The 12,619-nt window shown below is 36.8% G+C and overlaps 1 protein-coding gene across 6 annotated transcripts in view; it reads left to right on the top strand.

The window, feature by feature from the left end:
* The window catches only part of ATP13A3 (ATPase 13A3), a 59,205-nt gene that overhangs the window by 18,956 nt on the left and 27,630 nt on the right, over positions 1–12,619 (top strand). For all 6 annotated transcript variants that reach the window (XM_080604834.1, XM_080604837.1, XM_080604838.1 and 3 more), the window contains 7 exons: positions 2,125–2,218; positions 4,504–4,677; positions 5,544–5,714; positions 6,038–6,108; positions 9,942–10,022; positions 10,860–10,929; positions 11,761–11,895. In XM_080604834.1, the coding sequence (XP_080460960.1) occupies positions 2,125–2,218; positions 4,504–4,677; positions 5,544–5,714; positions 6,038–6,108; positions 9,942–10,022; positions 10,860–10,929; positions 11,761–11,895 (796 nt within the window). The remainder of the gene's footprint in view (positions 1–2,124; positions 2,219–4,503; positions 4,678–5,543; positions 5,715–6,037; positions 6,109–9,941; positions 10,023–10,859; positions 10,930–11,760; positions 11,896–12,619) is intronic.

Here is a 12,619-nt window from a genome sequence, read left to right as displayed (position 1 = left end):
TAATAATTCAAAAAATGTTCTCATAAGGTTTTGTAGCAACCCTGTATAGGTTTAGGACAGACTTCATTAACTGATTTCCATAAATATTTTTCCCCAGATGATAAAACTTCTTAGTGAATGAAAGTAGCGGTTAGCCAAAAATGTGTTTTAGAACTTGCGTAACATACGTAGCAGTTGAGGAGGTATCAGTAATGCATATCTTTTGGCTCAGTTTCCAAATTAATTTGCAAGGAGAAAGATAGTCCTAGCGTTCAGTATTGGACAGTAGTAGAAAATTTTCAGCTTAACGAAAGAACTGCAAGCTGGGCTTTCTATCAAAGGGGATAGTTGTTAACAAATCAGCCTCCTGTGATACAGGAAAAAAAAAAAAGCTTCACCAAACAAACCGAAGTGCCGAGTTTCTCATCTGTAGCAGAGCCCCGTGTTGTGGTGCAGCTTTCAGCTTTGTGTGTGTTTCTTCCACTAAACCTTTAGTCAGAGGTAGGAACAGATTTCAGAGGAGGTGTGAATTTGGGCAGCAAACCATTGTTGGATTCCTCCTTCGTTTGTTGGCTTAGTTAGAAAGATGGCAGTAGGTCTCAAATTATGCAAGGATGTGATGATGTTGGATGTGGGAGTGGATTGCAAGGACTTGTTGAGGTTGGCATTGCTGAATTGATCTGCCTCAGTCCAGGGGCTGGCTTTGAGAGGAGCAAAAATGTCAAGGACTTAATGATAGCAAGGAACCTGGTAATAGTTGTGCTTTTATCATAATGCTACTTAATGCTAAGTATCTGAACAGTTGTCTCCGAGCTTTCAATGGACAGCTGAGGTGAAGCTAAGCAGATGGCTTTCAGCTTGATTTTTTTTTGGAATCGCTTTTTGTCTGAAAAATGACAATTACAATAACCTTGATACTAGCTGTCCTGTTAAAGTGCATCCTTAATGCTTGAGGAGTATTTATGTGCTATGGTAAAAAGGTCTGTCTTTAGACAGATTAATATATGTGCAGTAAGTGAGAAAAGGGTTGTAGTGTCAATAGCAAGAATGATGCTTAATCCATCCACACTTTGGCAGGTGAGCACTGGCTATTCAGTGTTTTTTCACTGTTGGACTTGGCAGCTTTGATTTTCTTTGTGATGCTGAAAGTTCTGGTGAGCCTTGTAGTATGTGGTAGCCTTTTGTCTGTAGTCCTTCCCTGTTGGAATGGGGATCTGTTTGCAATACGTTCATCACGTAGACGTCTTGATATTCTCTCTTACTTTTCTGTGTTCGTGAAACTTGTGTTTATAATCTATCCTCAAAGCACCTGTCAAGATTTGTAATTATCAGGAATTTGCTATAAGAAGCAAACTCATAAATTATAGAATCACAGAACGGTTTGGGTTGGAAGGGAGCTTAAAGATCATCTAGTTCCAACTCCCCTGCCATGGGCAGGGCACCTTCCTCTAGATCAGGTTGCTCAAAACAATAGTAAAAAAAAAAAAAAAAAGGAGGAAAACAGGCAAAAGACTAATTAACCATTAAGCATGTCTTGATTTAGAAATATTATGCTGGGAACATGAAGACCATGTGATCTTTCTAGCATTGTCCTTATTTTCTGCCCTTTGTTTTTTTTTTTTTTTAACACATATCAATTTTCTGCTTCAATGAGAAATGCACATCTTAGGGCTACAACACCTTTCCTTGAGGATAGCCTGGATTCTGGAACCATCTGATTTGAAGCTATTACAGCGTAGAATGAAAGGAGTGTGTAATCTTCACCTATTTTTAAGCTTTTTGTAACATATTTAGTTCACATTTCCATCGTGAAGCTTGTAGAATGTACAAAAAAAAAACCCTCTCAGTTTGTTATATGTAGAATGTAGTAAGGTAAATCAGTACAAGCACTTCTCTCTGTCAAAGCCAGCCATTTCTGCAATATTTCACTTATATTCATCCTGTGTTAAATCTTGATATTTTACTGGAGCTCTTTGGGTCATTACTGCTGGAAACTAGTACAGTGCAAATTCAAGATCTATATTCATATGTTGTCAGTGTGTTTTATGGGTATGCACTTCAAGGAAAAAAAACCTCTAATCATCCTAATACTTAGGTATAGAATCAGTAATGTTGCTTTGATTTTTAATTATTTTGTTTTTAAAGGTCTTCCATATCTCAAGTTGAGAAGTTCCATATCATACTAAAGATGGAGAAAGAAGAAAAGAAATTTGTCAATAAAGCAGAGGAGGACGAGATGGTAAGTAATTCTGTACTCTATTTTTATACAGTGAAAGAAACAGATTATGATTTTGTCTAGACAGGGCATATTCCACCAGGAAGCATACTGTCTCAGTTTAAAACAAGAATTTTGTACTTCTAATCTTTTCAGGTATTATGAAATCTAATCTTGGGATAAGGAATGTTTTTGCTGAAAGCCTTTGCAAAGGTGCTGGGTTGGCTGTGTTTAGGTCAGCAATCCAACAGATAACAGATACTGTTATTTAGCAATTTTTTAAAGGAAAATGGACGTGGAACAAGGTATTTTTTATTTTCTCCAAACTCTGGAGCTTTTTTCTTGTTGTTTAAAACAAATTAATTATCCATAATCTAGTTCTGCTTACTCTTGCATATTCATGTTTATTCGGGTAAGACCCCACTCCCTAAAACGTGGAGAGCAGTTTTATGGGTGTTTGGTAGCATTTAAACTTTACTTCCTGGTGGAGCAAAGATATCTCTTATTGTTCTTCCTGAAAGATGCCGCAGTTAGATTTGACAAATACAGCACCAGCTGAACTTTAAATTTCCAGTCCTTTTTACAGACAGCAGAAAATACTCGGGCTATATAGGGATTCTAGTTTTTAAAAAGATGAATTCCTGCAAGTTGAATTCCTTGTTCTTTCTTCATGCACACTGCTAGGAAAAGTTGTTCATTAGAGCACCTTTCAGACAGAGTAGGTAAATGCACCTGACATCAGAAAGTCAAATTGCACTGCTTATGTCTTGATCGTTAAAATAAATGCTTTTTGGAGGGAATAACTTTGTTTTGTCCCAAAAGAAGCATTAACCTCTCCCTCTATCTTTCACCTCCATGTTTTTCATGGTAAGAATTTAATATTGCCTCCAGTGTTTTGGGGGTATCAGAGAATAATGGGCTTGGTCTCTGTTTTTCGTAAGCTGAGAAGGCTACGAAACAAACATCTTGAAAAGTGTTTTCTTAGTAAACATAATATTGTTTAATGAAAATTCTCAAAAGTATGCAAAAAGTTGATGTTAATACAAACAATGCAGATGGGACTCAATGGGAAACTTCATTGCCATTTTGCAGCAGGAAATATAATCTAGTGATGTAATGTGAAACTCAGGAATGTAGCACGGCATCTAGTAAGCCACTGAATTATGTACTGTTCCCAGCTGTCATCAGGTGAAGTTGGTACATGCCTTTGACCAAGGCACACTTAATACTCTGCGGGTTTTTTAATAGGAGAAGAGGATTTTTCCGGCTGGTGCAAGGTACATAACCTTGGATAGTGCTGCTTGTGGTCTCTTAATGTTTCACAATAGCATTTCTTGTTAAATAGCAGACAAAATGATCCAGTTCCTTTACTAAGAAGTAATATTTTACAAACGTACAAGTTTACAATTTTTACATAGCTTTTTAGAAAGTATTATGAAAATCTGTTCTCACCAGTAATCCAAAACTGTGTATGTTAGCTAATCAAATGCTAATCTGCTAAAACCTACACTTGAGAAAAACCAAATGTGCTTGCTTTTATTTTTTCTTAAATGCCTAACTTGCTTGTGCTGTGTGCTGGTCATGGCCAAAAACATGATGTTTCTCTGAGACTTATGGTGAGGTTTTCAGACTACATCTTAATGGAGCAGTCCAGAAAGGAGATAGGTCCTATAATGAAGTGTTTTAAACAGTGTGTATGTTCTGCATTTGCGGGGCTTTTACAGATCTTTGTATTGCTGACTGAGCCAACCAGTCCTTTTTGTTACCTCCCCATCATGTAGTAAGTTTTTAAAAATCTTTTCCTCCTCCAGAAGAGGAAAACGAGAAAATAGTTTTGAAATTTGGTTCCCTTTAAATATTGCATTTTATGAAAAATTAATGTTGGCTTCCCAAGCTGGAACAATTAAGACTGAGTCATGTACACGCACACACTGGCTGAGGTTGGAAGGGACCTCTGGAGATCAGCTAGTCTGAACCCCTGCTCAAGCAGGGTCGCTTGGAGCACGCTGCACAGGATCACGCACAAGTGGCTTTTGAACATCTCTAGGGATAGGGACTTCACGACCTCTCTGTGCAGCCTATGCCAACACTCTGTCATCCTTACAATAAAGAAGTATTTTCTCATATTCAGATGGAACTTGTTGTGTTTGTGCCCGTTGCCTCTTATCCTGTTGATGTGCACCATTGGAAAGGTCCTGGCCCCATCCTCCTGACACTCTCTCTTTGGTTACTTGTATATGTTGGGGAGGTCCCCTCTGTCTTCTCTGCTCCAGGCTCATTGCTTGTTATTTGTTTCTGTTTCCATACAGGAGATCTATGGTTATGAGCTATGTCGATGGAAGTTGGTGCTAGTTACTGTAGGAGTGATCTGTTCTGGTGGCTTTCTTCTCCTCCTCCTCTACTGGATGCCTGAGTGGCGTGTGAAAGCAACGTGCAAAAGGACAACGCTTAAAGACTGTGAAGTGGTTCTGCTGAGAACAACCGTAAGTCTATAGATACGGGGGTGTGCTTCTGCAAGTTGGGAGTTGTTTCATGTCTCTTGCTGCGTGCTAAATTGTACAGATTCTTGCCTGCCAGGTAGATGTGATTTAACTTCATAGTTTTTTATATGATTTTGTTTTTATTATGTTTTATAGTAATGCAGAACTATGCTCCTTGCTACTATACATAGCCTTGCTGCCCATATGGGAAGACTAACAGCTGTTTGCAGAGAACATGGTGAAAATAAAGTGTCTTGATTTTGATTCTAAGAATTAAATGAATGGATACCATTTTCATCAAAGGTTACAGAGCAGTTACCTTGTTTGTATAACCTGATACACGATTTTCAGTTTTTTTCCTGTCTTGGTCAGCAATGTTATATTTGCCAAATTAAGGTAAAAGAACAGGTCCAAGTGTGGTATGATTTCAGATTATATTTTTCCTCCACTATTGCTATGTGCAGTCCCTTGTTACATTATAATCATCAGGTATATCCTTAGTTCTTTTAAGTTGCGGGGTGGGTGAAGCTGCATGCATAGAAATCTCGTAGTCCCATCTACTACAGAACAAATGTAATATTTTTCAAGGGCTGAAAATGTCAAAATTCAAGTACTAAGATTCATGGCTTTAAAAAAAGAAAAAAAAAACAAAAAAAAAATCAACCCTTTCAGTGCAGAAAACATTCTTTCAGAATTGTGGAAAGAAATGTATTCTTAAGTCATCTAATATTAATTTGAAGATAACTTCTTTAGTTCTGTATAGACTGTCACCTGTTGACTTGTTTTGCTTGACTTTACTACAGCCACTGCAGTAACGTGGTGTTGAAATGCTCTTTTAATCAACCTTTTCTCATTTTTTTCTCCTTAAGGATGAATTCAAGATATGGTTTTGTGCAAAAGTTCGCGTTATGCCTTCCTTGGGAGCCAGTCCTTTACAGAATCCTAACCCTATTGTACACAAGGTTTCAAATGGCCATGCTGTTCATTTCTGTGAATCTGCTGCAGAAGAGAATAAAAACGATTTGAAAAAATACTTGCCTGTAAGTAGACCTTCAGTACTACAGTTGATAACTTTCAAAGGATCTGCAAATATTACCTAGAGTAAGCATACACAGTACAGTATGTGAGTTACTTCATTTGTCTAAAAGGCTAACTGGCTCCTTAGGTGGAACAGAGATCTTTTCCTCAGTAACTCTTACTACTGAACCTTGTGGAATTTCTGAAAGATTATTTTGAAAGAAAAATTTTCAGTTTTCAGTGTAGGTTTTCTGAATTCAGTTTCTATCACTGTCCAAAATAAAGTCAATCAGAAGAGAGGTGCTAAGTGGTGCCAGTTTAATATTGATGTCTGTTGCCCTTGCAGATTCGTTATTTCACGCATCACAGTGTGAAGTATTTCTGGAATGATTCAGTTCAAAGTTTTGATGTTGTACGGTAAGAATATTTTTTCCTTCTGTATTTTACTTCAAACTGCATTTTTGGTAACTATAACTTACCTAAAAACATGGTGAAAAATAATATCATATTCTGACTAGCTGTTTCAGCTTATTGAGTCTTTGAACCACTCTGAGAGGAGAGAGATTTTCCAAGAGTCACACTGTTAAAGAATGCTTTCGCTTAATTTACCGTTATTGAGCATGACTTACATAGGGTGACACGCGTCATGCCACTGCAGGCTTCTTTCCTGTTCTAGGTGTGTATGAGAATCTGAGCAACTGATTTTAGGCAGCAGTTCTTCTCCTATAAACTTGTAAAAACTTCCCTTTTGATGGAATATGTTGTTTTTTGAGTTGCTGCTGAGCTAGATCCAGAAGGAGTATCTAGGAAGAGGGGAATTCACTTGCATACCTTGTTGCTCACCTTTGTGTAGGTCTGTGCAGCTACATTTAGTCCAGCTGAGCTGAAACTGATGGCTCTTCAGTAACAGTATCAGGTGTGTTGCATTGATAGAAATGCCTCTTAGTGGCTAAAGCAGCTGTGCTTGCTGAATGTGAAGTGCTGTAATTTCTCTTACCAGCAGCACTGTTGCATGGCATCAGGGATGAAGAACAAAGTTCTGTTTTCTGGTGCTGCTGCTGAGGCCTTTCCATAGTGCTAACAAGTTAAATGAACGCAGGCTTCTCCACTTCTGACAACCACTTTTCAAAAGCAGAAGTCCAGATGAGAAATGTAGCCTCTCCTTTTGACTTGAATCATTGATCGCTGCACTGAGCCATCATGTAGAAAAGCACTGCATATAGAAAAAAATTAATGACCAGTGACTGAAGGAAAAGCAACCAAAACGTTATAAGAAGAAACCTGCTCTGTCAATGTTTCTTCTGTTTTCCAAAAAAGTGTGTGCAAATATTTCAGAAAGTTATCAGCAATGACAACAATTACAAGAAACGATCATAATACAGGCAGTTACGAAATTGAGAACTCATCTGGGAGGGTGGAAATGTCTCACTTTGTGTGTAAATAATTAATAGCTTTGTATACATTTTTTATGTTAAGCCTCATGAATTATACCGGTGCAGGTAGTGATGCTTGTCATTTTACATTATGGGGCCCTGTTTAAATTTAGCAACACTACAGGTGTATAAACTGTTCAAAAAGAATATTTCCCATAGATGAGATTAAAAAGACCAAATTGAAACTACACTTTCTGCTGAGAATGGGTACAAGCGAAATTTTTACAACCCCACAAGTTTAGTAATAAGCGTTGTTCCTTAGCATGAAAGCTGTGACTTGAAATTTGGTATTTGCTCACTGTTTGACTGTGCCTTTTGATGTCCTTGTGATAACTCAGCCAAGTTGTAAGCCTCTGAAAAATCTTAGATATGTCTGTGAAGTTCTGTGAGCATTCATTCAATCACATTCTTGCTAATATGCCAAATTCTCACTTGTGTGATGTGTTAGTAACCATTCAGCCTGACCACTGGTTGAATCAGGTACTGTAGCTGAGCTCTAGAAGCCAGTATTTAGCAGCCGGATAATGAAGAAGGGAAAGAGCCTCATCTGAGACACACCTGAGACTTGTAGAGTACTAAGTCACTTTTGTACAAGGTCATATATGAGTGAGTTTGGTGTAACTTTTCTCTAAAGTGAATTAGGTATGATCATGTAGTGAAGTTCTAGATACCACCTGGGAAATAATAGCTGAACTTACGAGTATAAATATTCTGAGAAGCCTTTCAGAATTACATCCAGACTAGATGCTTTCACTGAGATACTTTTCTTAAGCTACTCTTCAGGTTCTTACGTAAAAACAGAAATCAGTGTTACCTAATAACCTGATAGAGAATCAGATTGTAAAGAAATGGGACACTAGACAGAGGGCTTTGTAATAAAATCCCAAGGCAAACAATATAGTTGTAGTTGGCATCCAAGCACAATACGATATAATGAAGATAAGTTTACTCTGTGCAGTTAATTATGGAGGTATCCAGAAGACAGAACAGTTTGATCACATAATTAAAGACTTATCACAATACAGAAGGGAAGCAAATTAAGATTTCTTAGGCAGCTAATTCAGTTATGAGAGCTTGAGTTTTGTATCATTGTTCTTTTCATAGTGATGTAACATTAAGGTCCCTGTTTTAAACACAGGAAACGCAAGTGTAATTGTTCTTAAACTAAATCAGACCTGGCCACATACCAAAGAGGATGCAGCTTTGACCCTGTATGTCTGTTTTGTTTTAGCTAATGTCAAATGAATCCCTTGGTGATTTGATGAGTATTTTATGTAATAAAGTATGTGCCCAAAGGGGTTTATTTAATGCCTTGGGAATTCAGTTCTGTAACACTTAGGTGGAGATACTTATTTCTCTCACTGTGGACTGAGAATTGAAATACTTTCCTTTTCTGGGCAAAACTGGGAGAGAAGAGCTTCTGAGGAAAAATTCCAGGAGAAAATAGAGTAGAAGGCGGTTCCGGGTCTAAATAGCGAAAGGGAGAGTGGAAGATAATGTGTATGCTGAGAACCGGAGCTAGGGACTGAGATAACACCCTGCTAAAAGCTTTGTCATAGCATGAACGTTGCACATGCAGATATGCACATTGCATATAAAGCACATTGCATATAAAGCACTTTGTTTCAGGGGCCCTTCCTAAGCCCACTTCCCACTTTTCAGGAAAAAGAAAAATTGTTTGAGACAGAATGGGGCAAAAGGCACAGTTATGAAAAGACAATTACATATTGATATAAAAATATTTAAAATCCTTGACCTTGAAATATTTCAGGGAAACCTGGTAAACCTGTGACCAGATTTACACACACAAATTGTTAAGAGAATATGAAGGTGTTACCAGAAGCTGCCAGAAACATGGTCCAAGTCTTTGCAGTAGTGAGGCTATTTAACTTCTTTCCCCATGTTCTAGAGAATGGAAATAATTTGTACTATCTATGCACAATATCTTTTTTCTTCACTGGGACATCTCTGAATCCTTTTTAGTAGGTAACTTAATGGTTACACAATATAAAAAAAAACCACAAACACCTTGTGCTGTTTTTTCATGTCTGTGAAAACCATTTGGAAGGCAATGATGTTTTCCTGTGCATCCAAAACATATCTGCTAGATAATATATCTGAACGTTGGACATATGTCCTTAATGAGTTTGTTAATTGCAGCAATCCCATAACGGTGAACATGATATTGTTTCAGGTATGCTTTCTTACCTGCAGGTCTTCTAAATCATAGTATTTCCTCTTGCACCATGTAGGAGTCCTATGAAGATGAGTCTTCCAGTGCTGAGGAAGCACTTGAAATGTAGACTGTATTTTTACCTAGTCATGGATAAAATTTGGATAGCAAGAATTGTGATAGCTGCAGAATTGCTTCAGTATAGGGCTATCAGATAAATTGATTGATACTGTTTCTGAAATGCTTCTAGTACTTGTTAGAAGTAAATGAAGTAGGTAATTTGAAGAAACAATAATACCTCTTGGTTTCATATGTTTTATATAACTTGTTCACATATTCTTTTAACAGGCTTTTGAATGCCAGTTAGGCTAGTATTTTAGTTAGTTTTTGACATGTAGCTCATAACTGAAATGAAGGTATGACTATCCTTCGGTGTAAGACATGTCAGTAAGAGGAACGCTTCTAACATCTCGCTGATATCCATAGGAACATGACAAAAATAGCTAGAAAAGCATTAATCTATAGACTGTTCTTTTCTAATACAGTGTAGCTCTTGGCAAGGGCCCAGCACTCTCTTGTTGCTGTACACTTGATTTTAAATACCAGGTTTCTGAAATAACTCATTGACTTTTTCCGTTACTTAGAGGACTAGATGAATCTACGTTCTGTTCTGCAATTCATAATGAACACAGCAGAGGGCTGACGAAAGGGATGCATGAGTACAGGTAATGTTACAGTACTGGAGGGAAGAGTTGTTTTCATTCAATTACCTTTGCTTCAAATGTTAATAGCATTAGAAGGCAACTGAGAGTGGTTAGTATTTACAGACAGTCTCTTAAACTTCCTTCAAAGAAGGCTGTCAGGAGATGTAGGGAATTCTGCTTTTTCCTATGTGTACGCTGGGTAAAAACCAGTCTCTGAGACCATTCTGAATTACTTCTGGGTTTTGTTGCCTTCCTTGTTGTTCTTTTTCCAAATGAGACTTTCTCAGAGTTTTAAATATGGAAGCATCTGCTTGATCCTTCCACTTTCTATTGATTTGTGGCTTTTCCTACAAGTCCTTAAGAGCACACTTTGACATGATGAAGCTTTTCATGTCATTAAACCAACTCAGATCCTATCAGAATGTTTCTTGCTTCCCCTTTTCATGATTTGCATTTCGTTATGCTAAGGATAAAATTAAGACACAGAACCCTGAAAACAGTATCTTACTTCAGGGTAGGAGTTAACATTTGTTTGAGCTTTAGCTAGAACCCCATACTGGCTTTCAGAATGACATATTCATTAAGATTGGACCTGTGCACACTGTATAGAGAAATCTCATTGTGAAAGAACCTAAAAATGAAGGTGCAGTTTCAATTGAAATAAATATTACTTTCATATTTGAAATGTGTAATATCTCACTGGATAGACCTTTTATGATGAATGCCTTTTGAAATGATAAATGTGGTAAAAAGGGCCATGGGTTAAATGATATTTTATACTTTCTCATGCTAATGGAATTTAAAAATGAATAAGATCTTTAAAATTTTAAGTGTCTTTTTGATACTTCTTTAATGCAGGAAAGCATTCTATGGAGTAAATGAAATTGCTGTGAAAGTGCCTTACATTTTTAAGCTTCTGATTAAGGAGGTAAGATCTTATATTTACAAACACACAAAAAAGTGTATAATTAAAAGTTACTTGGAGTACAGTGGCTCTTAGAGTAGTCCTCAAATAGTAACATGAAATGAAAACCTTCCTCCAGAGCCCGGCAATGTAAAGCCAAAGGATATGGACTTTTTTTTCTCAAGAGCTCCAAACTTAAGAGGCCTTTGCTGCAAGCTCTTCAGAGTTTACAATGTACTGCCTTACTAAGGACATTAAAGAAGTGTCAGAATTATTTGTGAGGCTATGAATGTTATTTTCTTATTGTTCATTTCATACTTAAAACCACTGACTGTGTTTTGCACTATCAGCCTGGAGATCATGCATTACAATTTACTCATTGAATCAAATTTATTTTTCCATATACTCTTGTTTGTTTCATTTTCCTTGTATTAAATGGATTTGAGTAACTGACACGTTATTCATGTGGTAATACATGTTAGAACATTTTGAACAAAAACTCTCAAACCTGAGCTGATGGGTAAGAATATATTTACTAATAAAAAGTAAATATCTGATGTGTTGTAAGTTACAATTCTTAAAGTAATTTGGAAGTTGTTATCTATAATTTTGCTTTGTGTAGGGGAAGGTGCATGCAATCTTAAAAGTATGTGTTCATGTGCTATTTTAATGAGAACTGTACCTCCGAAGGGTTGAGGAGTCAGTGAAACAGAGGGAGCAGTTTGGCAAAACAGGCAAAAATCAGGTGTAAAGGACTGATAGTTTTCTGTCTTCTGTTGAGGAGGATTTGAACTCTTCTGACTGAGAAAGCATGTGACCTTTTGGTGTAACTTTATTGTTCTGTCATTCTTCCAGGTTCTCAATCCTTTTTACATTTTTCAGTTGTTCAGTGTGATATTGTGGATCACTGATGAATATCACTACTATGCATTAGCAATTGTGATCATGTCTGTAATATCCATTGTTAGCTCGCTCTACACCGTTAGAAAGGTAAGTTCAAATAAAACATGCATCATTTCAGCTTTTATTTATCAGGCTATTTTCATATGAAATTGGTTGCAAATCTTTAAGAATTTTTCAGAAGTATATAGGTAGAATCTTGTTAGGGATTTTCTGTCTTTGATCTGGAAGAATTTGGACCTGTGGTACTCTTGAGTCCCTTTTCTGCTGACTTCCCATGCTGTTGAATCAGCAGGTTGGCCTGCCTCCTTCTCAGATAACGGAAATATTGCCTCACTTAAGTAAAACTCAGATGCAAATCTATATAGGAAGTTGAATTTGATTGTATTGGTTCCATCTTGCATAGTTTCCTTCTATGTGAAAAGTCTGATGTAATTGAGCACCAGCCAAACTTGTAGATGAAGTTAGTGATGCATTTTCTGTGTAGACTTAGGAGTAGGCAATAAAAAAGAAAGTAGTAATTATCCTTACATTGCAGCCCATGAATTCAGACCAGAGACACATGCACACACATGAAAAAGATAAATCATTTCCCTCATTTAAGTTCATACAAATACTGCAGTTTTTGCTTATGTATGTTAAGGAGCAAATTTTTTAATAATATTTTGTGACAGTGTATTTTTTGCAGAATGCTCTTAAAAGTAGGAACCTGTACAGGCTGATGCACTTGAACCTTATTTGCCAATAGTTTCATAAACAATTTTAAAAAAATGTTTCAAGGAATATTTTGTTCTAAAAGTATTAGTAAAGAATC

Source organism: Anser brachyrhynchus, assembly GCF_964034855.1.
Source record: "Anser brachyrhynchus genome assembly, chromosome: 9".
Classification (NCBI taxonomy): domain Eukaryota; kingdom Metazoa; phylum Chordata; class Aves; order Anseriformes; family Anatidae; genus Anser; species Anser brachyrhynchus.
This window is presented reverse-complemented; position numbering and strand designations above follow the sequence as displayed.